We start from the raw sequence: 26,970 nt of genomic DNA, 5'->3' as shown, positions 1-26,970 counted from the left end.
TTCCCATAGTGTTCGATTGGTTCCAGTACTTGTCTTATATTATCTTCAATGTATCTTCCATGTAAAAAAAAAAACTTTAGGATGAATAATATCCGACAACACCTTTTCAATTCTTTGCGCTATGCATTTTTCTAGAATTTCTGCATGACCACACTGAAGTGTAAGGGGCCTCAATTTTTTTTTAAATGGTCTGGATCTTTATTTACCCCTTGGGTCCTGTTTCAGTAATAATGAAATCAGACCTTCTTGTTGAGTATTGAGTATTTTATAATCCACCATTTATATAGGAGTGGTTAAAAGATGCTAATAACAGTTCTCTGAGTACAAAAGGTTTGGTATACCTCAACTGGTATAACATCCAGCCCTGGAGATTTCCCAGCTTTAATTGCATCAATATGCCATTGCATATTATAAACTCAGCAAAAAAAGTAATGTCCTCTCACTGTCAACTGCGTTTATTTTCAGCAAACGTAACATGTGTACATATGTATGAACATAAGATTCAACAAATGAGACAAACTGAACAAGTTCCACAGACATGTGACTAACAGAAATGAAATAATGTGTCCCTGAACAAAGGGGTGGTCAAAATCAAAAGTTACAGTCAATGCAGCTGGTGGCCACACCATATACTAAGTACTGCAGTGCATCTCCTCCTTATGGACTGCAAGGCATCTGCAAGTTCCCGGACATTTCTGTGGGGAATGGCCCTAGCCCTCACCCTCCGATCCAACAGGTCCCAGACTTGCACAATGGGATGAGGTCTTCCCTGTAACGCACAGCGTTGAGATTGCCTGACATGACAACAAGCTCAGTCCGATGATGCTGTGACACACCGCCCCAGACCATGACAGACCCTCCACCTCCAAATTGATCCCGCTCCAGAGTACAGGCCTCGGTGTAACGCTCATTCCTTCGACGATAAACGCGAACCCGACCATCACCCCTGGTGAGACAAAACCGCGACTCATTAGTGAAAAGCACTTTTTGCCAGTCCTGTCTGGTCCAGCGACAGTGGGTTTGTGCTCATAGGCGACGTTGTTGCCGGTGATGTCTGGTGAGGACCTGCCTTATAACAGGCCTACAAGCCCTCAGTCCAGCCTCTCGTGGACAGTCTGAGCACTGATGGAGGGATTGTGCGTTCCTGGTGTAACTCGGGCAGTTGTTGCCTCCCTGTACCTGTCCCACAGGTGTGATGTTCGGATGTACCGATCCTGTGCAAGTGTTGTTACACATTGTCTGCCACTGCGAGGACGATCAGCTGTCCGTCCTGTCTCCCTGTAGCTCTGTCTTAGGCGTCTCACAGTACGGACATTGCAATTTATTGCCCTGGCCACAACTGCAGTCCTCAGAAGTACTGCAAGGACGCATTAGGCTGGTTCTCGCAGATGAGCAGGGACCCTGGGCATCTTTCTTTTGGTTTTTTTCAGTCAGTAGAAAGGCCTCTCTAGTGTCCTAAATTTTTATAACTGTGACCTTAATTGCCTACTGTCTGTAAGCTGTTATTGTCTTAACGACCGTTCCACAGGTGCATGTTCATTAATTGTTTATAGTTCATTGAACAAGCATGGGAAACAGTGTTTAAACCCTTTACAATGAAGATCTGTGAAGTTATTTGGATTTTTACAAATTATCTTTAAAAGACAGGGTCGGGAAAAAGGGACGTTTCTTATTTTGCTGAGTTTATGATATCATGATTTCACTGTATTACGAAGGACATCACAGATCACACAAGTTCAGTATGAAATGTCAAAGAGGATTTTATTTAGATACCACAGCAGCGACCACACTTCAATAAGCTCTATTCATTTCTCTTAGTCACTTAAAACAAGGTTTAGAAAAGCTACATACCGGAACCACTATCTAATTTCATATCAACAGAAAATGATGCCTATATTACAAGAACATTTTAAAATAATAAAAGATAAAATAAATACATCTATTTATTAGTTTGGCCTTTTAATTCAAAATGAGAAACTGTACACAAAGCCTAAAACTCAAGCCTGCATTTTGATCAAACAAATCAAACAAAACTGTATTAAATGGTGTCTAGTGACAAAGTGCAAAATACAGAAACTGAAAGTAAGAAATGCAAAACACCCTTAATACGGGTTTATAATTTTCTAAGATATTGTCCATAAGCTACTCCCTTTTGAAATAGGCAGAGCCTGCCATCTAGGTAGCAACCAGTAACATTGCAGATGAAAGTAAAGCCATGCTACAGGGAGTGTTGCTTAACTGTACGCTGAAGCTGGCCAAGCCAAAAAGTAGACCTGTTATTCCCTTCCATGTCGATATCAAACAACTATTTTATTTTTCCTATTTGCAGGCAAGCCATAGCAAGAAACACCATAACAACTGTCTGAAGACAGCATTTTGCACCAAACACTAATTCAACATTAAAAACGTACAAGCAAATGTACACATTTTTGTCTCCGATATTTACAAGCCGAAAGCAGAAATGCGGTGGGCAGACTTGCACAGTAACGTTAGACATGGGAAAGTCCCACAGTAGTAGTAGTACTGACAACAGCTAAGCACCCGATAGCTAATTGATCGACCAAAGCAACAGATTCAACTCCGGCAAGGAGCACCTGATATACTGAGACACACACTGACATATTGTCAGCAGTTTAGATCACAACATTGTTGCCTTGGTTTCTTCTCAAATAATAGCAGCATAGTAACACACGCTGTAACAAAAACACTGACTGCAAATTAATTAGGAATGTCAATTTGTTCTTGAAAAGATCTCACAGATAACTTAAACTTTTTGACCTGAAATGGAGAGGGACCCACATGGGTTTCTGTATTTGGAGACTGGATAACTCAAGGCACCATATGAAACAATGCACTATAGCAAAACAGCCATCTCCTTATTCAAAACATGATGGAGTAGATGTATCATTTGTAGATGAAAATGTGAAGAGTCATGGGACAAGTGGAGGAATGGAGTGATAGAGCGAAGGAAAGGGTCAGTTGGTGCACTTTTTCACTCTCCCCATTTTACACACACACACACGCACACACACACACACACACACACACACACACACACACACACACACACACACACACACCTAGGGGATGCATTGCTAAAGTGAGAGTTGTTCACAGAAGCAGTGATGTTGAGGGGAGCTGAGCAGGATACAAAATCAAACCTAAATACAGCTAAAAGATACCCACAGACAGCCACACAACCAAATGTACAGCGGGACAAACTGTCCTGTTTGTTGCAAGAGGAAAAAGAGTAAGGAAAAGGGTGCATGTGTGTGTCTAGGTTGTGCATTACGGGTTATGCATGTCCACTATATGTGACTTAGGGGGTTGTGTTTGTGTGTGTGCATGTTAGGGTTTGTGTGTTTTAGGGGTTGTGTTGCGTGAGTGTGTGTCTGTTAGGTGTTGTGTGACGGTACGGTCAGTGGAGGAGGAGAGGAAGGACAGGTCGTGTGTGTGTGTGTGTGTTAGGGGTTGTGTGTCCAGAGTGTGACGGTACGGTCAGCGGAGGAGGACAGGAAGGACAGGTCATGTGTGTGTTAGGGGTTGTGTGTCCAGAGTGTGACGGTACGGTCAGCGGAGGAGGACAGGAAGGACAGGTCATGTGTGTGTTAGGGGTTGTGTGTCCAGAGTGTGACGGTACGGTCAGCGGAGGAGGACAGGAAGGACAGGTCATGTGTGTGCCACCTGCACTGGATCACCTTGTCACCGTGCTCCCCTACCAGAGTCAGGGGCAACGGCTTCGTCAAGTCACCTACAGAGACAAACACACATTTCAATATATTGTGAGTACAAAGGGCCCAAATAACACATGCTTGGACTTCTGAGTCCAAGTCATTGATAGCAGCTTAAACAAATAAATACTTCACTAGCTTCTTTGTGCTTCGGTAAGACAACTAACGCGAAGTTACACAACTAACAATTACACAGCTGAACAACACACCCATCAGAGACTATTCAGTGACAAGGGGAAGAACTCAATTGCCTACTCCTCGTGCCCTCTTTTTGTCTCCTTCTCAAAACCCACTGGGTGAGAAAGCCAACGTTGCCTTCCCTGTGACCTTCTCCTCTAATGGGCATTGAGAAGGAAACGAGGAGTGAGGATGCGAAGAGTAGGCAATTGAGATCTTCCCTAGATGTCTTCCTTACCTTGCAGGTTGCTGATCATGACCTTGGTGTCGTAGGAACCAGTGAGCAGGTAGTGTGCCCCGGGGGAGAACCTAACGGAGCGCACGTCGCTGGAGTGGGGCCGGTACGTCTGCACAACGCGTCCCCCTCTGATGTCATAGAGCATACAGCCGCTGTCCTCCTGTCCCGTCGCTAGGAGACGGCCGCTAGGGTCAACTGCTACCGAGGCAACGGGACTGCCTGAGAGGGGGAGAGAATAAAATTAAAAAGAGAATATTAGACGGAGGGGAAGAGGGAGAGAGAGAAAGAGTTAGAAAGGAGAGAGACCAATAAGTAGGTCCCATAAATGTGTGTGGGTCTGTTTTTTCGTGTGTATGGTAGCAGTACCAACCTGATCCATGGAAGGCAGTGCCCACCACTCTAACACAAGTGGGTATTCTCAGGTCCCAGAACCTCACAGTCTTGTCCTGAGAGCCTGACGCTATCATCCACCCTCCCCATGTATACAGAGACAGAACGTGACCTGAGGATAAACACAGACCATCAGTCTCACGTCGCACTCTCATGGAAGCCTTTATTTTCCATACAGGAATAACGACGATTAACTAAGTAGTACCTGTGTGTGTGTACACGTGTACCTGTGTGTGTGTGTGGTGTGTACCTGTGTGTGTGTGTGTGTGTACACGTGTACCTGTGTGTGTGTACACGTGTACCTGTGTGTGTGTGTGTACACGTGTACCTGTGTGTGTACACGTGTACCTGTGTGTGTACACGTGTACCTGTGTGTGTGTGTGTACACGTGTACCTGTGTGTGTGTGTGTACACGTGTACCTGTGTGTGTGTGTACACGTGTACCTGTGTGTGTGTGTGTGTGTGTACACGTGTACCTGTGTGTGTGTGTGTGTGTGTACACGTGTACCTGTGTGTGTGTGTGTGTGTGTACACGTGTACCTGTGTGTGTGTGTGTGTGTGTGTGTACACGTGCACCTGTGTGTGTGTGTGTGTGTGTGTGTGACACGTGTACCTGTGTGTGTGTGTGTGTGTGTGTGGTGTGTACACGTGTACCTGTGTGTGTGTGTGTGTGTGTACACGTGTACCTGTGTGTGTGTGTGTGTGTGTGTGTGACACGTGTACCTGTGTGTGTGTGTGTGTGTGTGTGTGTGTGTGTGTACACGTGTACGTGTGTGTGTGTGTGTGTGTGTGTGTACACGTGTACCTGTGTGTGTGTGTGTGTGTGTGTGTACACGTGTACCTGTGTGTGTGTGTGTGTGTGTGTGTGTGTGTGTACACGTGTACCTGTGTGTGTGTGTGTGTGTGTACACGTGTACCTGTGTGTGTGTGTGTGTGTGTACACGTGTACCTGTGTGTGTGTGTGTGTGTGTACACGTGTACCTGTGTGTGTGTGTGTGTGTGTGTGTACACGTGTACCTGTGTGTGTGTGTGTGTACACGTGTACCTGTGTGTGTGTGTGTGTACACGTGTACCTGTGTGTGTGTGTGTGTACACGTGTACCTGTGTGTGTGTGTGTGTGTGTGTACACGTGTGTGTGTACGTGTGTGTGTGTGTGTACACGTGTACCTGTGTGTGTGTGTGTGTGTGTACACGTGTACCTGTGTGTGTGTGTGTGTGTGTACACGTGTACCTGTGTGTGTGTGTGTGTGTGTGTGTGTACACGTGTACCTGTGTGTGTGTGTGTGTGTGTGTGTGTACACGTGTACCTGTGTGTGTGTGTGTGTGTGTGTGTACACGTGTACCTGTGTGTGTGTGTGTGTGTGTGTACACGTGTACCTGTGTGTGTGTGTGTGTGTGTGTGTGTACACGTGTACCTGTGTGTGTGTGTGTGTGTGTGTACACGTGTACCTGTGTGTGTGTGTGTGTACACGTGTACCTGTGTGTGTGTGTGTGTACACGTGTACCTGTGTGTACCTGTGTGTGTGTGTGTGTGTGTACACGTGTACCTGTGTGTGTGTGTGTGTGTGTGTGTGTGTGTACACGTGTACGTGTGTGTGTGTGTGTGTGTGTGTACACGTGTACGTGTGTGTGTGTGTGTGTGTGTGTACACGTGTACGTGTGTGTGTGTGTGTGTGTGTGTGTACACGTGTACCTGTGTGTGTGTGTGTGTGTGTACACGTGTACCTGTGTGTGTGTGTGTGTGTGTACACGTGTACCTGTGTGTGTGTGTGTGTGTGTGTGTACACGTGTACCTGTGTGTGTGTGTGTGTACACGTGTACCTGTGTGTGTGTGTGTGTACACGTGTACCTGTGTGTGTGTGTGTGTGTGTGTGTGTACACGTGTGTGTGTACGTGTGTGTGTGTGTGTACACGTGTGTACACGTGTACCTGTGTGTGTGTACACGTGTACCTGTGTGTGTGTGTGTACACGTGTACCTGTGTGTGTGTGTGTACACGTGTACCTGTGTGTGTGTACACGTGTACCTGTGTGTGTGTACACGTGTACCTGTGTGTGTGTACACGTGTACGTGTGTGTGTACACGTGTACCTGTGTGTGTGTGTGTGTGTGTGTGTACACGTGTACCTGTGTGTGTGTGTGTACACGTGTACCTGTGTGTGTGTGTGTACACGTGTACCTGTGTGTGTGTGTGTGTGTGTGTGTACACGTGTACCTGTGTGTGTGTGTGTACACGTGTACCTGTGTGTGTGTACACGTGTACCTGTGTGTGTGTGTACACGTGTACGTGTGTGTGTACACGTGTACCTGTGTGTGTACACGTGTACCTGTGTGTGTACACGTGTACGTGTGTGTGTACACGTGTACCTGTGTGTGTGTGTGTGTGTGTGTACACGTGTACCTGTGTGTGTGTGTGTACACGTGTACCTGTGTGTGTGTGTGTACACGTGTACCTGTGTGTGTGTGTGTACACGTGTACCTGTGTGTGTGTGTGTGTGTGTACACGTGTACCTGTGTGTGTGTGTGTACACGTGTACCTGTGTGTGTGTGTGTGTGTGTGTGTACACGTGTACCTGTGTGTGTGTGTGTGGTGTGTGTGTGTGTACACGTGTACCTGTGTGTGTGTGTGTGTGTGTGTGTGTGTGTACACGTGTACCTGTGTGTGTGTGTGTGTGTGTACACGTGTACCTGTGTGTGTGTGTGTGTGTGTGTGTGTCTACACGTGTATTTGTGTTTGTGTGTGTGTACCTGTGGTGTGTGTGTGTGTGTGTGTGTGTGTGTGTGTGTGTGGGGGGGGGGGACACGTACCTGTGTTTGTGTGTGTGTACCTGTGTGTGTGTGTGTGTACACGTGTACCTGTGTGTGTGTGTGTGTACACGTGTACCTGTGTGTGTGTGTACACGTGTACCTGTGTGTGTGTGTGTGTACACCTGGGTGTGTGTGTGTGTACACCTGGGTGTGTGTGTGTGTGTACACCTGGGTGTGTGTGTGTGTACACCTGGGTGTGTGTGTGTGTACACCTGTGTGTGTGTCCGTGGGGGACCTGTGTGTGTGTGTACACCTGTGTGTGTGTGTACCTGTGTGTGTGTGTACACCTGGGTGTGTACCTGTGTGTGTGTGTGTGTACGTGTACCTGTGTGTGTGTGTGTGTGTGTGTGTGTGTGTGTACGTGTACCTGTGTGTGTGTGTGTGTACGTGTACATGTGTACGTGTACATGTGTGTGTGTGTCGTGACCTGTGTGTGTGTGTGTCCGTGTGTGTGTGTGTGGGGGGACCTGGGTGTGTGTGTGTGTGTACCTGGGTGTGTGTGTGTGTGTGTACCTGTGTGTGTGTGTGTGATACACCTGTGTGTGTACCTGTGTGTGTGTTACCTGTGTGTGTACCTGGGTGTGTGTGTATGTGTACCTGTGTGTGTGTGTGTGTGTGTACCTGTGTGTGTGTGTGCGTACCTGGGGGTGTGTGTATGTGTACGTGTGTGTGTGTACCTGGGTGTGTGTGTGTGTGTGTACCTGTGTGTGTGTGTACCTGTGTGTGTGTGTGTGTGTGTACCTGTGTGTGTGTGTGTGTGTGTGTACCTGTGCGCGTACCTGGGTGTGTGTGTATGTGTACGTGTGTGTGTGTACCTGTGTGTGTGTGTGTGTGTGTGTACCTGTGTGTGTGTGTGTGTGTGTGTGTACCTGTGTGTGTGTGTGTGTGTACCTGTGTGTGTGTGTGTGTACCTGTGCGTGTGTGTGTGTACCTGTGTGTGTGTGTGTACCTGTGCGTGTGTGTGTACACCTGTGTGTGTGTGTGTGTACCTGTGTGTGTGTGTGTGTACCTGTGTGTGTGTGTGTGTACCTGTGTGTGTGTGTGTGTACCTGTGTGTGTGTGTGCGTGTGTGTGTACCTGTGTGTGTGTGTGTGTGTGTGTGTGTGTGCGTGCCTGTGTGTGTGCGCGTGCCTGTGTGTGTGCGCGTGCCTGTGTGTGTGCGCGTGTGTGTACCTGTGTGTGCGCGTGTGTGTACCTGTGTGTGTGTGTGTGTACCTGTGTGTGTGTGTGTGTGTACACGTGTACCTGTGTGTGTGTGTGTGTGTGTACCTGGGTGTGTGTACACCTGTGTGTGTGTGTGTGTGTGTACACCTGTGTGTGTGTGTGTGTGTACACCTGGGTGTGTGTGTGTGTACACCTGGGTGTGTGTGTGTGTACACCTGGGTGTGTACCTGTGTGTGTGTGTGAGAACCTGTGTGTGTACGTGTACCTGTGTGTGTACACCTGGGTGTGTACCTGTGTGTGTGTGTACGTGTACCTGTGTGTGTGTGTACACCTGGGTGTGTACCTGTGTGTGTGTGTGTGACGTGTACCTGTGTGTGTGTACGTGTACCTGTGTGTGTGTACGTGTGTGTGTGTGTGTGTGTGTGTGTGTGTGTATACCTGTGTGTGTGTGTGTGTATACACCTGTGTGTGTACCTGTGTGTACCTGTGTGTGTGTGTGTGTATACACCTGTGTGTGTACCTGTGTGTGTGTATACACCTGTGTGTGTACCTGTGTGTGTGTGTGTGTTACCTGTGTGTGTACCTGGGTGTGTGTGTGTGTGTGTACCTGTGTGTGTGTGTGTGTGTGTGACCTGTGTGTGTGTGTGTGTGTACCTGTGTGTGTGTGTGTGTGTGTGTGTACCTGTGTGTGTGTGTGTACCTGTGTGCGTGTGTGTGTACCTGTGTGTGTGTGTGTACCTGTGTGTGTGTGTGTACCTGTGTGTGTGTGTGTGTGTGTGCGCGTGTGTGTACCTGTGTGTGCGCGTGTGTGTACCTGTGTGTGTGTGTACCTGTGTGTGTGTGTGTGTACACGTGTACCTGTGTGTGTGTGTGTGGTACCTGGGTGTGTGTACACCTGTGTGTGTGTGTGTGTGTGTGTACACCTGTGTGTGTGTGTGTGTACACCTGGGTGTGTGTGTGTGTACACCTGGGTGTGTGTGTGTGTACCTGTGTGTGTGTACCTGTGTGTGTGTGTGAGAACCTGTGTGTGTACGTGTACCTGTGTGTGTACACCTGGGTGTGTACCTGTGTGTGTGTGTACGTGTACCTGTGTGTGTGTGTACACCTGGGTGTGTACCTGTGTGTGTGTGTGTGTGTACGTGTACCTGTGTGTGTGTACGTGTATCTGTGTGTGTGTGTACGTGTGTGTGTACCTGTGTGTGTGTACGTGTGTGTGTGTGTGTGTACCTGTGTGTGTGTGTGTGTATACACCTGTGTGTGTACCTGTGTGTGTGTGTGTGTGTGTGATATACACCTGTGTGTGTACCTGGGTGTGTGTGTGTGTTACCTGTGTGTGTACCTGTGTGTGTGTGTGTGTGTGTACCTGTGTGTACCTGTGTGTGTGTGTGTGTGTGTGTGTGTGTGTGTGTGTGTGTGTGTGTGTGTGTGTGTGTGTACCTGTGTGTGTGTGTGTGTGTGTGTGTGTGTGTACCTGTGTGTGTGTGTGTGTGTACCTGTGTGTGTGTGTGTGTACCTGTGTGTGTGTGTGTGTACCTGTGTGTGTGTGTGTGTGTGTGTACCTGTGTGTGTGTGTGTGTACCTGTGTGTGTGTGTGTGTGTGTGTGTGTGTGTGTGTGTGTACCTGTGTGTGTGTGTGTGTGTGTACCTGTGTGTGTGTGTGTGTGTGTGTGTACACCTGTGTGTGTGTGTACCTGTGTGTGTGTGCGTGTGTGTGTACCTGTGTGTGTGTACCTGTGTGTGTGTGTGTGTGTGTGTGTGTGCGTGTGTGTGCCTGTGTGTGCGCCTGTGTGTGTACCTGTGTGTGCGCCTGTGTGTGTACCTGTGTGTGCGCCTGTGTGTGTACCTGTGTGTGCGCCTGTGTGTGTACCTGTGTGTGCGCCTGTGTGTGTACCTGTGTGTGCGCCTGTGTGTGTACCTGTGTGTGCGCGTACCTGTGTGTGTGTGTGTGTGTGCGCGTGTACCTGTGTGTGCGTGTACCTGTGTGTGCGTGTGTGCCTGTGTGTGCGTGTGTACCTGTGTGTGCGCGTACCTGTGTGTGTGTGTGTGTGTGACCTGTGTGTGTGTGTGTACCTGTGTGTGTGTGTACCTGTGTGTGTGTGTACCTGTGTGTGTGTGTACCTGTGTGTGTGTGTGTGTGTGTGTGACCTGTGTGTGTGTGTGTGTGTACCTGTGTGTCCACTGAGAGCGTGTAGGCCCTGTCCTCTCTGACAGTCAGTAGTGTAGATGTTACAGTCTCCGGCTCCAGCACTGATCAGGATGGCCCCTCCACTCTCTGGTCCCTCCATGAACGCCAGGTCTCTGATGGTCCCATCATGCATACTGAACTCAAGGTCTGGACCTGAGAGAGAGAGCGAGAGAGAGCGAGGAGGGAGAGCGAGACTCAAACTTAAACGGAAAGAGTGTGTACCGAACTGAAATCAAGAGAACTGGAACTTTCATTGTCAGGTCTATATTGAGTAAATTCCAATTTAATTCAGTCATTTCAGGAGATGAATTACATTTAAGGATTTAAACTGAATTGATCCCAACCCGAGTATAGAGTGGATTTAAATGTTATAGATTTGTAACAGATTTGAAACTCTGTATTGAGTTTACCTGTGGCGTTGCAGGTCTCGGCACTGAAGGGCAGGACTTTGACGTATTTGTCATTGGAGCCGGTGGCTAGTAGCTGTCCACAGTGACTCCAGGCCACACAGTAGATAGAACCCTTATGGTGCTTATTCCTCTTAAAACGAACCTCCGGCTGCTTGGTCATACCCGACACCCCACTGAGGGAAGGAAAGGGGGTGAGTGAGCGAGAGCGAGCGGAGAGAGATAAAGCTTAGTCTCATTACAGCAGAATACCTCGCAAAGGAATTGAACAGTAGATATCAACAATTTCAGGAATGATTAGTTATTAGGCTGTGTGTGTGTGTGTGTGTGTGTGTTACCTGGTGTCCAGCGGTGCATCTGGGTAGGCACACACGCGTAGCGTCTTAGAGTTGGAACCGACAGCGTATAGCGCCCCCGTGGGGTGGAAGGCTACAGCGCGCACTGCCTGAGTGTCCTCCAGGGTGTTCACAGCTACAAACAGGGCCTTGGGCTTGTCCCCGTTGTCCCCCTGCAACACACACAAACAAACATCCGGGATGAGAATGAAGATATCCCAGTTGCCCCGGGCAAGTGCTTTTTAGCCTGTCAGCAGAGTTAAGAAGGTCCAGGCTGTATCACATCCGAGTCCCATAGGGCGGGGCACAATTGGTCGTCCGGGTTTGGCCGGTGTAGGCCGTCATTGTAAATAAGAATTTGTTCTTAACTGACTTGCCTAGTTAAATACAATGTCTTACACACACACACACCACACACACACACACACACACACACACACACACACACACACACACACACACACTACACACATACACATATATATACAGTGGCAATGGGTTTAACATAATTACCAGTGTAATCTGGGTTGATCTTCTATGCCATTATTCTGAAACAGAGCCAGCAGCTGGTCTAACTATAATCTGATGGATTCAATCTCCACTCATCACAGTGAATAATCCAGGATTACTGTGCATGACCTCAGTGGATACACTGAATTGATACTCATTTTTTTATTTATTTACTTAACTAGGCAAGTCAGTTAAGAACAAATTCTTATTTTCAATGACAGTGGGTTAACTGGGGCAGAACGACAGATTTGTACCTTGTCAGCTCGGGGATTCGATCCAGCAACCTTTCAGTTACTAGTTCAACGCTCTAACCACTACGCTACCTGCCGCCCCAATGCCTCTCACTCCTAAAGAGTTCTACTAAGCCTACAGTGGGAGGTTAGACTGTGTGTGTGTGTGTGTGTGTGTGTGTGTGTGTGTGTGTGTGTGTACGTATGAAAGAGAAGGGGATAGGAACCTACCTCCTTACTTCGGGTTCGGGCTCCTGGTGAGTCATCTAATGCGGAAGGCTGTCCGGCTACTTGAGGACTAGACCACACACAGATACAACACATTTGTACATTACTCTGTGTATGTACACAAAGACAAACAAAATGTATACAATCCTGCCATACAGACATATGTGTGTATCACACACACACACACACACACACACACCCACCCACCCGTAGCTCACCTCTGGGAGACCACGGGAGATTCGTTGGGTGGGGGTACCCCCCGACCCGCTGCGGTGCGTTGTGGGGTGCTGCTGACCACCCCTCCTCCATGGGGCTGGCCTTGCTCGGGGGTCAGGGTCACGGCGGGGTCAGGGGTCAAGCCTACGGGGTCACCGATATTGTTGTTCTCAGGAGAGGGGCCCGTACCATTGCACTGCTGGGCCAGAGACTGGACATCCTCCTCTAGACTCTCCATCCCAACGTTCAACTCCTCCAGCTTCTGAATAGACCTGGGTAGACAGAACACACAGGTTAATACACAGACACACCTCTGTCTTTTTAATAGTGTTAGTCATTTAAATATGTTGCATTATGACAGTCGGAGTCTGCCTCTGCTCCAGAGACACACCGAGCAGGTACCACAGGAGCAGCTGGTGCTCAGGACATTAAAGACCGTTCATAAAGAACAGAGAGGAGCAGCTGGTGCTCAGGACATTAAAGACCGTTCATAAAGAACAGAGAGGAGCAGCAGACAATGAGGGGTCCCTTGTGGCTTCCTCCACTCCACCCACTCCCCCCCAGCCCCATCTGGGGTACCAGACTCAGCTCCACTATACACCCAATCATTAATCATCACCATCAGCACCTCCCCCCAACACACACAAACCAATGTCCCCTTTCAGAACCTGTTACTGAGAAAAACACCAGTATGTCAAGTCGTGTGTCTCGAAGCATTAGTCAGCAGTTTTAACAGGACAACAGGAAAATACAACGGTCACATCCAGGCTTTGAACCATCCAGGCTGAGGCTAGATTCTCTCATTGAACTGTGCTTTCACTATAGTCGAGATGACATCATAGGGTCAGTCCTAATCTTTTGGCTCTGCTCATCTAAATGAGCTGTTTATTTGGCTAAGAAACGGCTCTTCGTTCAGTAGTTAATTTAAAAAAATATCTAAACCCTGAAAAATAGCACATTTCTAATGTAAGCAGAAAAAGGTTGCCTACCATTATGTCAGATTGTATACCTGAGTTCAAATACATTTTACCTGACGAAATTACATCTCTTGCAATAAAAAAAAAAGGACGCTTTTATTTTTAAACACACCGCAAACATTTTGCGTGGAACAGAATGAGGCTCTCACCTCTAGCCATTGTTCCTGCAGTGAGGAATAACCACCTTCATGTTTTTAGAACTACAGATCATCGCTGTTTGGAGCTCAAGAAGCACTATGCAAATCAGGGAGCCTAATGAACGGCGCTGTCACAGACGCGATTCGGTTCCAGGCGATCACCAAAAAGATCTGTTTGTTCGCGAACGACCCATCACTAATGCTCTCCCTTCTAGACTGCTGTGTGCATCAGTAGGACAAAGCCCTTTTGATACACCCCCCCCTGCATTATTTATAAGGTCAGGTCATAATGACATCCTTAGTGTTTCCACAGTTCTTTTGGGACCTTTCTTTGTCCTTTCCTATTTTAACTAGATTCAAAATGTTCCCATATTTTTGTATCACGCTGAACCCAGACTGTCCTGAATGTTGGGGGGTTTAACACGTGTCTTTCCATTGCCTCGTGTTAGGTCGAAGCCATGGGCTGTACAGGGAGGGGTCTGTGTGTTCTAAAATCGGCCAAGTTTTTTTTTTTGTTGCAAATTGCTGAGGCAATCGTGCTTAATTTAAACAATATGTTTAGCAACAACCCTTATTGCATTCATCACATGAAGGAACTACTAACTACATGACATAATTTTATGTCTGACAGAATGTGGTCTGCCACAGATAGAGCAGTCCAACAGGAGAGTCATTACCAAGGTTTAGAACGAAATGGCATCTCATCAAACCACAGAAAATCAAGGCAACCTCATGTTTGTTATGTCGGTTTCAGACTTTGTGCTGTGCAGTGATGGGTGAACTGAGCTGTTGAGGACCTGAAGTCCTGTGCTGTGTGTGTGTCTAACCTGTTGAGGAACGTCTCAGTGAGGCTGTGCTGTGCGGCGTCTGTCCCGGGGGCTGGCTGGTCACTGTGTTGTACCCCTCCCTCCAGAAGCATCTGCTGGTAGAGTTGTCTCTGCTGCTGCTTCTGCTCCAGGTGCTGCTGCACTCTCAGACGCTGGCGGTAAAACTCCTCAAACTTCTCTGTTGAGTCATGCAGCTGAGGTGGTAGGACACACACACAGTGAACATAACGTCACACATACAAACTGTTTTCACTTTGTCATTATGTGCTATTGTGTGTAGATTGATGAGAACCATTTTTTTTGTAATCAATTTTAGAATAAGGCTGTGACGTAACAGCATGTGGAAAAAAGTCAAGGGGTCTGAATACTTTCTGAATGCACTGTAAATACACCGACACACACTGCTGGTAAAACCCTTCCAACTTCTCAGTAGTCACACACACGCCATACTAAAATAAACCAAATTCATAATTGTTTGAAGTACAGCCAACTTCTTACATACTGCCATTCACATTCAAAGCCAGCATTGACCCCACACCCCTTCCCTCTAACTTCAGAGAGAGAGTGTGTCATAAGCCTGAGGACAGACAACTTCCCTTACTGTGCCCTCTGCAGTGCCATCTGATAGGCATTAACTTACACACTGACCAGGGCCAGCATGCCAAAGATGAGGGAGATGCAGAGGGAGAGAGAGAGACGGTTGGAAGAAATAAGCCGTTCATGACATGCATTGCCATCCCTCACCCTCGTTGACACAGGGACAACAGCCAGTGTGAAATCCAATAACCACACACACAGTGCGGCAGAGGGACCCACAAACCAGAGTCTTATCTGAAGGTGAAATCACACAGTCTAATTTCCCATTCTGCTCCTGGTCTGTTGATCAGTCTCCCAGGTGACATGGCTGAGCAGGGCTGTTAATTCACAGTCTGATTTGCCATTCTGCTCCTGGTCTGTTGATCAGTCTCCCAGGTGACATGGCTGAGCAGGGCTGTTAATTCACAGTCTGATTTGCCATTCTGCTCCTGGTCTGTTGATCAGTCTCCCAGGTGACATGGCTGAGCAGGGCTGTTAATTCACAGTCTGATCTCTTCGAAGGCCCGAGTTGGAGTGGAGTCAGGGGACTAGTGTCCTTTGGACTGTACTGTAACTCATGTGAGAGGACGAGAGAGAGATAGAAAGAGAGCAGGACAGGTGACACGTCTCTTGGCTGTAATTCAGGCTCTGTAAGCCCCAGACGGTCGATGACTCAGTGAGTCTCACACACACATTCATCTCTAAGTCCGGCCTATATTTAGACTGACGGAGAAGGCCACCATCTTTGAAAGTAATCCTCTCCACAGGCCACAATCCCAATCCATACACATCAGCAAAGAAGACGACTCCAGAGTTGGTTGGTACTGGGTAAAACTTGTGTTTCCACCTCATGCACTTACAGTTGAAGTCGGAAGTTAATCATACACTTTAGCCAAATACATTTAAACTCAGTTTTTCACAATCCCCGACATTTAATCCTAGTAAAAATTCCCTGTCTTGGGTCAGTTAGGATCACAACTTTACTTTAAGAGTGTGAAATGTCATAGTAGTAGAGAGAATGATTTATTTCAGCTTTTATTTCTTTCATCACATTCCCAGTGGGTCAGAAGTTTACATACACTCAATTAGTATTTGGTAGCGTTGCCTTCAAATTATTTAACTTGGGTTAAATGTTTTGGGTAGCCTCCCACAAGCTTTCCACAATAAGTTGAGTGAATTTTGGCCCATTCCTCCTGACAGAGCTGGTGTAACTGAGTCAGGTTTGTAGGCCTCCTTGCTCACACACGCTTTTAAGTTCTGCCCACACATTTTATGTAGGATTGAGGTCAGGGCTTTGTGATGGCCACTCCAATACCTTGACATTGTTGTCCTTAAGCCATATTGCCACAACTTTGAAAGTATGCTTGGGGTCATTGTCCATTTGGAAGACCCATTTGCGACCAAGCATCCTGACTGATGTATTGAGATGTTGCTCAATATATCCACATACTTTTCCTCCCTCATGATGCCATCTATTTTGTGAAGTGCATCAGTCCCTCCTGCAGCAAAGCACCCCCACAACATGATGCTGCCATCCCCGTGCTTCACGCTTGGGATGGTGTTCTTCGGCTTGCAAGCCTCCCCCTTTTTCCTCCAAACATAACGATGGTCATTATTGACAAACAGTTCTATTTTTGTTTCATCAGACCAGAGGACATTTCTCCAAAAAGTACGATCTTTGTCCTCATGTGCAGTTGCAAACCGTGATCTGGCTTTTTTATGGTGGTTTTGGAGCAGTGGCTTCTTCCTTGCTGAGCGGCCTTTCAGGTTATGTCGATATAGGACTCGTTTTACTGTGGACATAGATATTTTTGTACCTCTTTCCTCCAGCATCTTCACAGGGTCCTTTGCTGTTGTTCTGGGATTGATTTGCACTTTTCGCACCAAAGTACGTTAATCTCCAGGAGACAGAACGTGTCTCCTTCCTGAGCGTTATGACGGCTGCGTGGTCCCATGGTGTTTATACTTGCGTACTATTGTTTGTACAGATGAACGTGGTACCTTCCGGCGTTTGGAAATTGCTCCCAAGGATGAACCAGACTTGTGGAGGTCTACAACTTTTTTTCTGAGGTCTTGGCTGATTTCTTTTGATTTTCCCATGATGTCAAGCAAAGAGGCACTGAGTTTGAAGGTAGGCCTTGAAATACATCCACAGGTACACCTCCAGTTGACTCAAATTATGTTAATTAGCCTATCAGAAGCTTCTAAAGCCATGACATCATTTTCTGGAATTTTCCAAGCTGTTTAAAGGCACAGTCAACTTAGTGTATGTAAACTTCTAAATCTCTGGAATTGTGATACTGTGAATTATAAGTGAAATAATCTGTCTGTAAACAATTGCTGGAAAAATGACTTGTGTCATGCACAATGTAGATGTCTTAACCGACTTGCCAAAACTATAGTTCGTTAACAAGACATTTGTGGAGGGGTTGAAAAACAAGTTTTAATGACTCCAATCTAAGTGTATGTAAACTTCCGACTTCAAATGTCTTTTCTAGAAATCTGTATATTTTGCAAGACAGACCTGGTTACATCTCATCTTCCTCCATCAGGTGTTTTACCTCGTTCCTCTCTGCAGAGCCTGGTAATGGGGCATCCTCTCCAGGGGCGGAGTCAGGACGCAGGGTGCCCGAACTCATCATCTTATCCACGGGCGTGTCCGTCCTGGAGCTAGGAAGAAGAACCAGAGAGACTACATTAACCAGTGCTCTAATGGACTACCTGATTAGCCTCTGGTAAAACAAGGGGTGGCGGTCTATGTATATTTGTAAACAGCAGCTGGTGCACGATATCTAAGGAAGTCTCGAGGTTTTGCTCACCTGAGGTAGAGTTTCTCATAAGAAGCTGTAGACCACACCATCTGTATTTTTCGTAGCTGTCTACATACCCCCACAGATCGATGCTGGCACTAAAACCGCACTCAATGAGCTGCATTCTGCCATAAGCAAACAGGAAAACGCTCATCCAGAGGCAGCACTCCTAGTGGTGCAAGATCCACTCCAATATGCAATCTCTATTGCACTCCATCATTGCCCTTTCCCACCTGGACTAAAGGAACACCTACGTGAGAATGCTATTCATTGTCTACAGCTCAGCGTTCAACACCATAGTGCCCTCAAAGCTCATCTCTAAGCTAAGGACCCTGGGACTAAACACCTCCCTCTGCAACTGGATCCTTGACTTCCTGACGGGCCACCCCCAGGTGGTATGGGTAGGTAACAACACATCCGCCACGCTGATCCTCAACACAGGGGCCCCTTAGGGGTGCGTGCTCAGTCCCCTCCTGTACTCCCTGTTCACCCATGACTGCACGGCCAGGCACGACTCCAACACCATCATTAAGTTTGCCGATGACACAACAGTGGTAGGCCTGATCACCGACAAGACAGCCTATTGGGAGGAGGTCAGAGACCTGACCGTGTGGTGCAAGGACAACAACCTCTCCCTCAACGTGATCAAGACAAAGGAGATGATTGTGGACTACAGGAAATGGAGGACCGAGCACGCCCCCATTCTCATCGACAGGGCTGTAGTGGAGCAGGTTGAGAGCTTCAAGTTCATTGGTGTCCACATCACCAAAAAACTAACATGGTCCAAGCACACCAAGACAGTCCTGAAGAGGGCACAACAAAACCTATTCCCCCTCAGGAGACTGAAAAGATTTCGCATGGGTCCTCAGATCCTTAAAAAGGTTCTACAGCTGCACCATCGAGAGCATCCTGACGGGATGCATCACTGCCTGGTATGGCAACTGCTCGTCCTCCGACCGTAAGGCACTACAGAGTGTAGTGCGTATGGGCCAAGCTTTTTGCCATTCAGGACCTCTATACCAGGCGGTGTCAGAGGAAGGCCCTAAAAATTGTCAAATACTCCAGCCACCCTAGTCATAGACTGTTCTCTCTGCTACCGCATAGCGAGCAGTACCGGAGCGCCAAGTTTAGGACCAAGAGGCTTCTAAACAGCTTCTACCCCCCCAAGCCATAAGACTCCTGAACATCTAATCAAATGGCTACCCAGACTATTTGCACTGCCCCCCGCATGTGACAAATAACATTTGATCAGTCCCACATCTGTTTGTGCTTTCTTGCCAACACCAATCACAGGAATGAAGTTAGCAAAACATAAAATAAAATCCAAGTGTATTCATCACGTGCACAGGATACAGCAGGAGTAAACGGTACAGTGAAATGCAAGTGCAGAGAGAGGGTTGCAGAGTACAAACAGCTGTACCAGACAACTCAGCTACGCCCTACTGTCGCTCAGCTATGCCCTACTGCTGTCACAGTGTCCACATAAGTGGGTGTTATTGAGCAGTAGAAAACTTCAAGATAATCACTGAGCTTTCTACCACGCAGGATAATCAACAGTCTACTCCAGTGTCTAGGCTAAATCAAACAGGTTAATTCATGTAATTAATTGGCCTACTTAGCCAATGTTTGGGGATTATTGTAGAGGGGAAAATGACTAGGTAGAGCGCATCACCCAGGTGGGTACTACACATTAATGGTAGATGAGTTAAATTCCCCACTTACAATGGAAAACCCTTTTAGACCTCCATATTGAAAAGCGCTACATGAATCCAACCCATCCTCTCACCTCTCAGGCGACTCCTCAAAGATGCTGTGGCAGTCGGAGCTCTCCAACATCAGACTCCTGCTCAGACTCTGGCCCCCCGTGTGGTAGTTAGCGAAGGAATGAGACATGGGGGATACCCCCTTCCCCCCCGCCGTGTCCCCCCCTGGGCCCCTCTTCTCCTGGGCAGACAGACCATAGGAGAGCCCGTCCAGGGCCGGGTTCAGGGAGCGGGACATGTAGGCATCGGCGGACTGGGGGCGGCGGAGGGGCGAGGAGGGATAGGGGGACAGCTTGCTGATTAGCGGGGTGAGGAGGTCTGCGTAGCCGGCCTTGGCGGGCTTGACCAGGCGGTCCACGTGGATCTGGAGCAGCTTCTGCTCGAAGGCGCAGGAGAAGACACTGTGGGACAGGTTTTGCATCCAGGAGAGTAAGGACAGGTCCAGGTCATCACAGCCATTCCCACACAGCATGTCCACCCCCAGGAGCACCTCGCCCTCCGTGATCTCCTCGCCTGTCGCCTTGCTCTGGAGACAGAGGTAGTCAATCCATCAGCCAATCAAGCATTCAGGAATTGAATGAATCAATGATTACTTAATATAATCAAGCAAGCAATGAAATCATAACATCATATTAAACTAAAACCGTAATATCAAGTGATCGATAGAATCGTATAGGTACTTTGTAAGTACCTGGCAGAACTCAACGCAGCACTCATACAGAACTCCTTTAATGAGTAGCTGGAAGAGGCGGTTCCCTGAGGCTCTGAACCCCGCTTCGCTCAGCTTCCTGTCTGCTGGGATGAACTCTGCCACCATGGTGCACGCCTCTTCAAAACAGTGCACCCGCGCCGTGCTGGGGTTCCAGTCCTGGAGGGGAAACATTATACTGTTTAGTCATTTAGCTAAAACCCAAACACGATGACGCCTTTAAAGTGTCTGTGTTATCTCATAGCGATCCATTTTGTGATGGTTCAAAAACTGCCGCATTGAAATACATCAGATAAGGCATTATGAGAGAATAATAAACCATGAGCGCTCATACAAGCTTAGAACAATGAACAATGTAATAATGCCTTATCAAATCAAAGTTTATTGGTCACGTACACGTGATTAGCAGATGTTATTGCGGGTGTGGTGAAATGCTTGTGCTTCTAGCTCCGACAGTGAAGTAATATCTAACAAATTACACAACATATACCCAATACACACAAATCAAAGTAGGAATTAATTAAGACGAGTGGTACATATGGACGAGTGATGTCAGAGCGGAATGGACTAAGATACAGTAGAATAGTATAGAATACAGTATATACACATATGAGATGAGTAATGCCAATTATGTAAACATTATTATAGTGACTAGAGTTCCATTCCTTTTGATACCTGCTTTCAGTAAACTGTTACCAAACCTTCTTTAAAGTAAGTATTAGAATCAATCACTGTGCTAGAATAACAGTACGATTCATAAGGTCAGATGCCATACAATAATCATAATAATGTATATTATTATAATATAGTATGCCATAAACATAAAAATGTGTCATGCCTTGAACTCAGCGTGGTTGGTGAGACGAGGCAGGGTGAGGAGCAGACATAGCTTGCTGTAGTCGTCTTTAGAGGGACAGACCTCCTCCAGAGCATGAAGACACTTCACCGCCTCCTGCATGGTGAACTCCAGCTGAGGGAGAGAGGGATGAAGGGAGGAGAGAGAGAGCAGTAGAGGGGAGAGAGAGAAAGAGTGGATTTTGGGCCACATCAGATTCACTCATGTTACGCTCAAATGTAGCAGGACTTTGATACAGTCTGGAAGGTTTGCAATAAAAAAAATAAAAGGATTTGATCATATTTATTCATTTCTAGAGGCAATGTAGCACTACCATCCCCATTCCCTCCAGACTCAACATTCCCTCGGAGACAGAGGGGGGATGAAAAATGATGTTTTGAACATATAAACCCAGAATGTCTGTAGATCCTGTAGAAAAGCAGATACCTGTTGTCGCTCTCTGAGGCTTAGGTTGGGTTGCACCAATATGGATTCTCTCTTAAACTGGGTTAAATCAAGGTTTATCTATTCATCTTGCTGCACCAAATTTTAAACCTAGTTTTAAATTAATCCTTGTTAAATTAAATCCTTCCTCTAATCTAAATTGAATTTCGACTTTAAAACCTAGATTAAGTTAAAACATGTTGGTGCAACCCACCTTTAGATTCTAAATGTCAGGGTAGAAGGGCTTAGATCTCCATCATGTCCAAGGAGAAACCTCAGAAATAACAAACTGTCCGTGTTGCTTTGAACTGCTTTGAATAAATGTGCAAAAGAGATGTTCACGAGATCTAACCTAGACCTAAATCTGACTCATGTCACACACTGTTACACACTAACTCATGAAGAGCTGGGCTGACAACCTAACACACTTATACACACAGACACAGCTGGCTTGAGGAGCCCAGACTAATCCAGCCAGGCTACACAAACTGTAGTCACATCTACACTGTCTGTGACTAAGCTAATATAGGACGATGGGTAGAGAAAGCTCAATGAATGTGTATGGGCTAGGAGAAAAAGAAGCAGCGAGAAATAGAAAATAATTAGATGGAAAAATAAAGCGGGACTGTTTCAGGATTCATTGCTCATTTGTTTGCTCATTCAGAAGGAGCCAGAGGAAAGGAGACAGACAAACAAAGACAGGGAGATGGAATATGTAAGGGCAGAGACAGACACTAGAACAAAGTGTGTGTGTGTGGGGGGGGGGAGAGGCTATTCTTTGTCTGTTGACTCACATGCTGTGGCTCGTCCTCAGCAGACATGGCGTTGTTCACACACAGGGCCTCCAGAAACTTCTGCTTCAGGACGATGTAACGGAACCTATGACAGCACAACACAACAATATAATATAGCCCCAGTGCTGGGTTGTCTCATCCTACAGTATATGTATGTGTCAGTAAAGTCATTCAAACCCAGTATCTGCCTGAACATTCTAGCCTGGTTGTCAGTTTGCTAACGTGTTGTTGTTTGACAAGGCAATTATAGCATTGCTAACTGCAGAAATGGTCAGGCATAGTCAGACTACGTACATTAATTTCTGGCCACAGAATTGAGTGTTGTATCAATGCCTCACCTTTTCCTGTCAAACGTGTCCATGCACTCCAACGGCTGAATGAACTGGAGCACCTCGTCCCACTGCCCATCCAACACCAGTTGTCTGGACAGAGATAAACAATGCACAGACAAGTTAGTTATAGGGCCGGGTTGATACCAGTATCGCAATATTTTTCCATGGCAAAAATAAAAACACAAAGCAGACCAAACTCTTTGGTCCTTTAAAAAACCTGCTGTATATTGTGTGCTATAGCCTGGAAAATAAATTCATGTGACTCTGGATGACAACATAATGATGTTTGTTTCCAACATCAGGGCTGTTTTCCTAAAGAAGTTACATCTGCTTTGTGTTTTGTTTCCTTGCCACGATACTAACGAGTATCGCCATAATGGTAATTGTCCCAGGCCCCTAGTAGTTAATAAATCTGATGTAAAATGTTGGTCTTTGTGACACCTATTACGTGCTCTGAGCCTATTCACACTAGCCAGATCATTTCAGTAAAAACAAAACAGAACAAAAATAAACAAAGGGTTCTCTATTTGACTTCCCTGCTATGCCATGTCTTACGGTAACAGAACAGATGGTTTTTTATTGGCAGATGAAAGACAGGCAGTGAATGGTCACCAGGTAACAGTGGGCCCTCTGTGTGAAAGGGGTTCAACTACAATCCCATCAGGCATTTCACACACTCAGCTGAGTGGAATGCCAAAGAGGTCTACACTGCTGGCTGACATTCAAAGGTCCACTCCAATCGAGCATAGATCATTATTGCACGAACAAAGGAAATGATGCTACACTTTCTGAACATTGTTAGTGTTTCAGCATTAGTTTAGCAACCAGTGACCTATTCATATGCGACTGAAAAATGAAACCTGCATGAAGTTGATGAAAATGCTTTGGAATGCTGAACAGCAACAATCTTGTCTAATTAGTCTGTCAACTGTTGTATTGCAGCAAACACTTATGGAGGTGTCCTGATATGCTATGAGTGAGCCAGCCCTTCGGCATACCAAACCTAGCCGTGTAGTAAGACCCAAACAGTAACGTCGGGGTCATATTCACTAGGGCACACCGTAGAAAATCATTTTGCAACTGAAAATTAAAAGATCCTTGTTGGATAAATCCAGGTAGTCCCTCCCTGTTTTAATCTTGCGTTTTGTTTTTGTTGGTGCCTAATGAATACGACCCAGGTGTACCTGAGGAACAGCATGTCGTCAGAGTACAGTCCGTTGATGACTCCGCTCTCTTTCTCCAGGGCCAGCATGGTGATGTGAAGTTTCCTGGAGTTGAGGAAGTCCAGGATCACCTTGATGATCTCCACCTCCTTCACATTGATGATCTCCTCTGCTGTCATGGTGACGACGGGCTGACACACCCACACACATAGACCAGCAACAAAACTCAGAGTGAGTATACAAAGCACAAACGGAGGCTCTCTTGGTGATCCTAGAAAGGCAGCCTAGTATCTGTCTGGTTAACCTAACGTAGCGGGCATAAAGAAACGACTGAACAGGTCCCCCACATCCGCTTTTCAAAGGAAAAGGAAGCTAGGTTGAAGATACTGTATCTGTGAAAACCCAATATTTTCATCTGACCCAGCTGTCTGGTAAACAATCCATTTCTAATGTAACAATGTCACTTTATTGCCACACTGTGTTCAACCAATTATTTTTTTGTTCCCAATAATTGTTACAACTGACCTTGCTTTTGAATAGGCTTTCAAGAAGTCTAGCATAATTCATTTCAATTCCTTCTTGCAAACAAGCACAGGAAATATAGGTACTTCTCTGCGTACCTACTTAATGTGGACAAAATGACAAAAGCCTCAATTGTGCCTAATGGAATCAAGCCCCAACTCTCTGGCTACTGTGCTTAGCAGTAGGACAGTGTCAGTAAAGTCTGCAGTAGAGAGTTAATCCAATCACACACACAGCTGTGCTATTAATTCAGTAGTAACAAACAGTAACACATTATGGACTAGAATTGCTTTGATGTTAATTTAATTTGGGGCGGCAGGTAGCCTTGTGGCTAGAGCGTTGGGCCAGTACCCGAATCTGTCGTTCTGCCCCTGAACACAGTACTGTTCCCCGGTAGACCGTCATTGTAAAGAAGAATTTGTTCTTAACTGACTTGCCTAGTTAAATAAAGGTTAAAAAAAAATGTAAATGATGGGGTGTTTGGCTAACTAGCTATGTCAACAGTCATGCTATCTTGGTGTTGCACTGCAACCTGCATTGTTGACAAGGTGTCCAAGCAAGTGGTTGCTCAAAACATACTGATGCTAAAGTTACATCATTCTGCTTTTAAATAGACCTTGGTGCAGTCAACAAAGAACATTGTTAGATATCTGGCAATGAACATAACAGGCCATTCAGAAGAGAAAGAGAACAACCAAGCTGCATGCAGATCATGCCAGATGCACTGCTGGTGACAATGACGGCAGCAGTGGCAACAATTTAGCAGCAAATAAACTATGCGTATCACCTAAACAAAGGATGAGCTAAGTATTACTTATACGGAAGGGTTCCAATAAACATATTTACAATCTATAACTACCTAGCTAACTATGAAGCTAGGCACTGTAGCTATGGGTGGGGTTCAAACACAGCAAATTAGCTAGCTAACTGCTAGATAACTAGCTAGCTACTTCACCCCAAGCTGTTCTTGTCCTATGTTATAAAATAAACGACAACACAGGCTATGTCTCAGAGATATTAGCAAGCTACGCTAGCTAGCAGCGCCAAGGTTGGCTGGTAGCTACATACCACGAAGAGTGATGTTGTCAGGCACCCAAACCCACGAACAGATTCAGATCATGACAAGAGAATGGCTAGTCAGGGGTGTATTCATTACAAAACGTTTAGCAACAGGGACGGTCTACTCCAAACGCTACGTAAAATATGTTGCCTTCACAAACGGAAGTTCTAGCCAGCTAGTTCATTTTAATGTTATTGTCTCCACGAGTTGCCATCCCAATGTGAATAGTCTGCGAAGTGTTTGGCACCAGCCAAATGCTCGGTTCTTCCATGTTCTCAAGTGGCGTGAATTCCGCGGGGTTACGATTTCTTCCAGACGCCACTGAACTACAACAAAACAAAACTCAACAGCGTTTGGAGTAAACGGTTTCTGTAGCAAAACGTTTAGCAATAAACGGCGTAATGAACAGACCCCCAGGTCAAGCTCCAGAAGTGAATCCTCCGCTTGCAGCACAGGCGGGTTAGGTGGGGAGCGACACTTCTCACGCAGAATTAACAAATGCCATTTAAAGCGCACCTTGGTCTAAAAATACATGGGCTGAAAACACGCTCCTAGATTTGTTTCTATGTTGTTGAAAAGGCGTAGCTGTCACAGCGATCCTGCTTCGATTAGTTTCTCCTTCCTTTCCTGCCTTGAGTCTGCTGCTACCCAACCCCTTCGGTTGTCAAGCGCACCGCTTCGTCTGCCAATCACATCCCAGCGTCTCGTCCTGCAAGTCAAAACCACACAGCTTTTGGCCACGGATCAAAATTCCTGGCTAATACCGTCCATTGAGTATGCGCATCAAGTTGTCATCAAAGTCCAATTATGCCACTTTCAATGAGATAATAACTTGTCAGGGTGTGTGTCACTCCAAGAGAATACTTGATGGTGGATGGCCAGGCCTAATCCGCATACCTTCACTGCTCAGACTAGATCGTCTGTTCCATTTGCGTCTAGGCTAATCGCAGAATCACAGTGGAAAGTTCAAAACTGATTAAATGCTTGAAGAACATGGCCCCCTGAAAAGGCTTTAAGAGGATTAAGACAGACAGTGATAAGAAGTAAATCTGGTTGGTAGGCTATTATTCTTAACCGGTAGCCTTCTGGTTACTCTCCTTGAACGCAAGAGAGGACGACAAGTGCATTACTTCTCAATCATTAGGTGATGAATAAAGGTGCATTCAAAGGACCAGCATTTTTAGGAGAAATTCTGTAACAAAATGACAAAGGGTTTATCTTGATATTTTACTACTGGTATGTTCATCCCTGTCTGTAAGCCTATGCTTCTTCCATGAGGTTTTGACCTTCATGGCACAGAACCTGCGTTTGTTTCCCCTGTGGCCTCGGGTTGCAGGTTCAAGACCCACTTGTTCTGTAATTAACTGGATATTGTGCTGTAGGAATGTGAACATTTAGCACAAC

At 46.4% G+C, this 26,970-nt stretch overlaps 1 protein-coding gene across 3 annotated transcripts; it reads right to left on the bottom strand.

The window, feature by feature from the left end:
• Window positions 1-1,744: 1,744 nt before the first annotated feature.
• On the bottom strand, window positions 1,745-26,284 carry wdr47a (WD repeat domain 47a). 3 transcript variants are annotated; one of them, XM_014192038.3, is made up of 17 exons: window positions 26,083-26,284; window positions 24,006-24,175; window positions 22,828-22,911; window positions 22,490-22,574; window positions 21,255-21,386; window positions 20,399-20,575; window positions 19,731-20,233; window positions 17,696-17,804; window positions 14,559-14,752; window positions 12,620-12,889; window positions 12,405-12,471; window positions 11,437-11,606; window positions 11,102-11,274; window positions 10,674-10,844; window positions 4,517-4,648; window positions 4,147-4,365; window positions 1,745-3,751 (listed from the first exon to the last, which is right to left on the bottom strand). In XM_014192038.3, exons 2-17 carry the CDS (start codon window positions 24,161-24,163, stop codon window positions 3,609-3,611), a joined length of 2,787 nt encoding a protein of 928 aa, XP_014047513.1. In that variant the 5' UTR covers window positions 24,164-24,175; window positions 26,083-26,284; the 3' UTR covers window positions 1,745-3,608. The 3 variants fall into 3 exon arrangements, with proteins under 3 accessions (XP_014047513.1, XP_014047512.1, XP_014047511.1); XM_014192037.3 differs by having other exon boundaries at window positions 25,978-26,258; XM_014192036.3 differs by lacking the exon at window positions 26,083-26,284 and adding an exon at window positions 25,575-25,951.
• Window positions 26,285-26,970: the final 686 nt, after the last annotated feature.

Source organism: Salmo salar, chromosome 03 (assembly GCF_965601325.2).
Source record: "Salmo salar chromosome 03, fSalSal1, whole genome shotgun sequence".
NCBI lineage: Eukaryota > Metazoa > Chordata > Actinopteri > Salmoniformes > Salmonidae > Salmo > Salmo salar.
The sequence above is the reverse complement of the archived record's forward strand: the minus strand, read 5'-3'. Positions and strand labels throughout refer to the sequence as shown.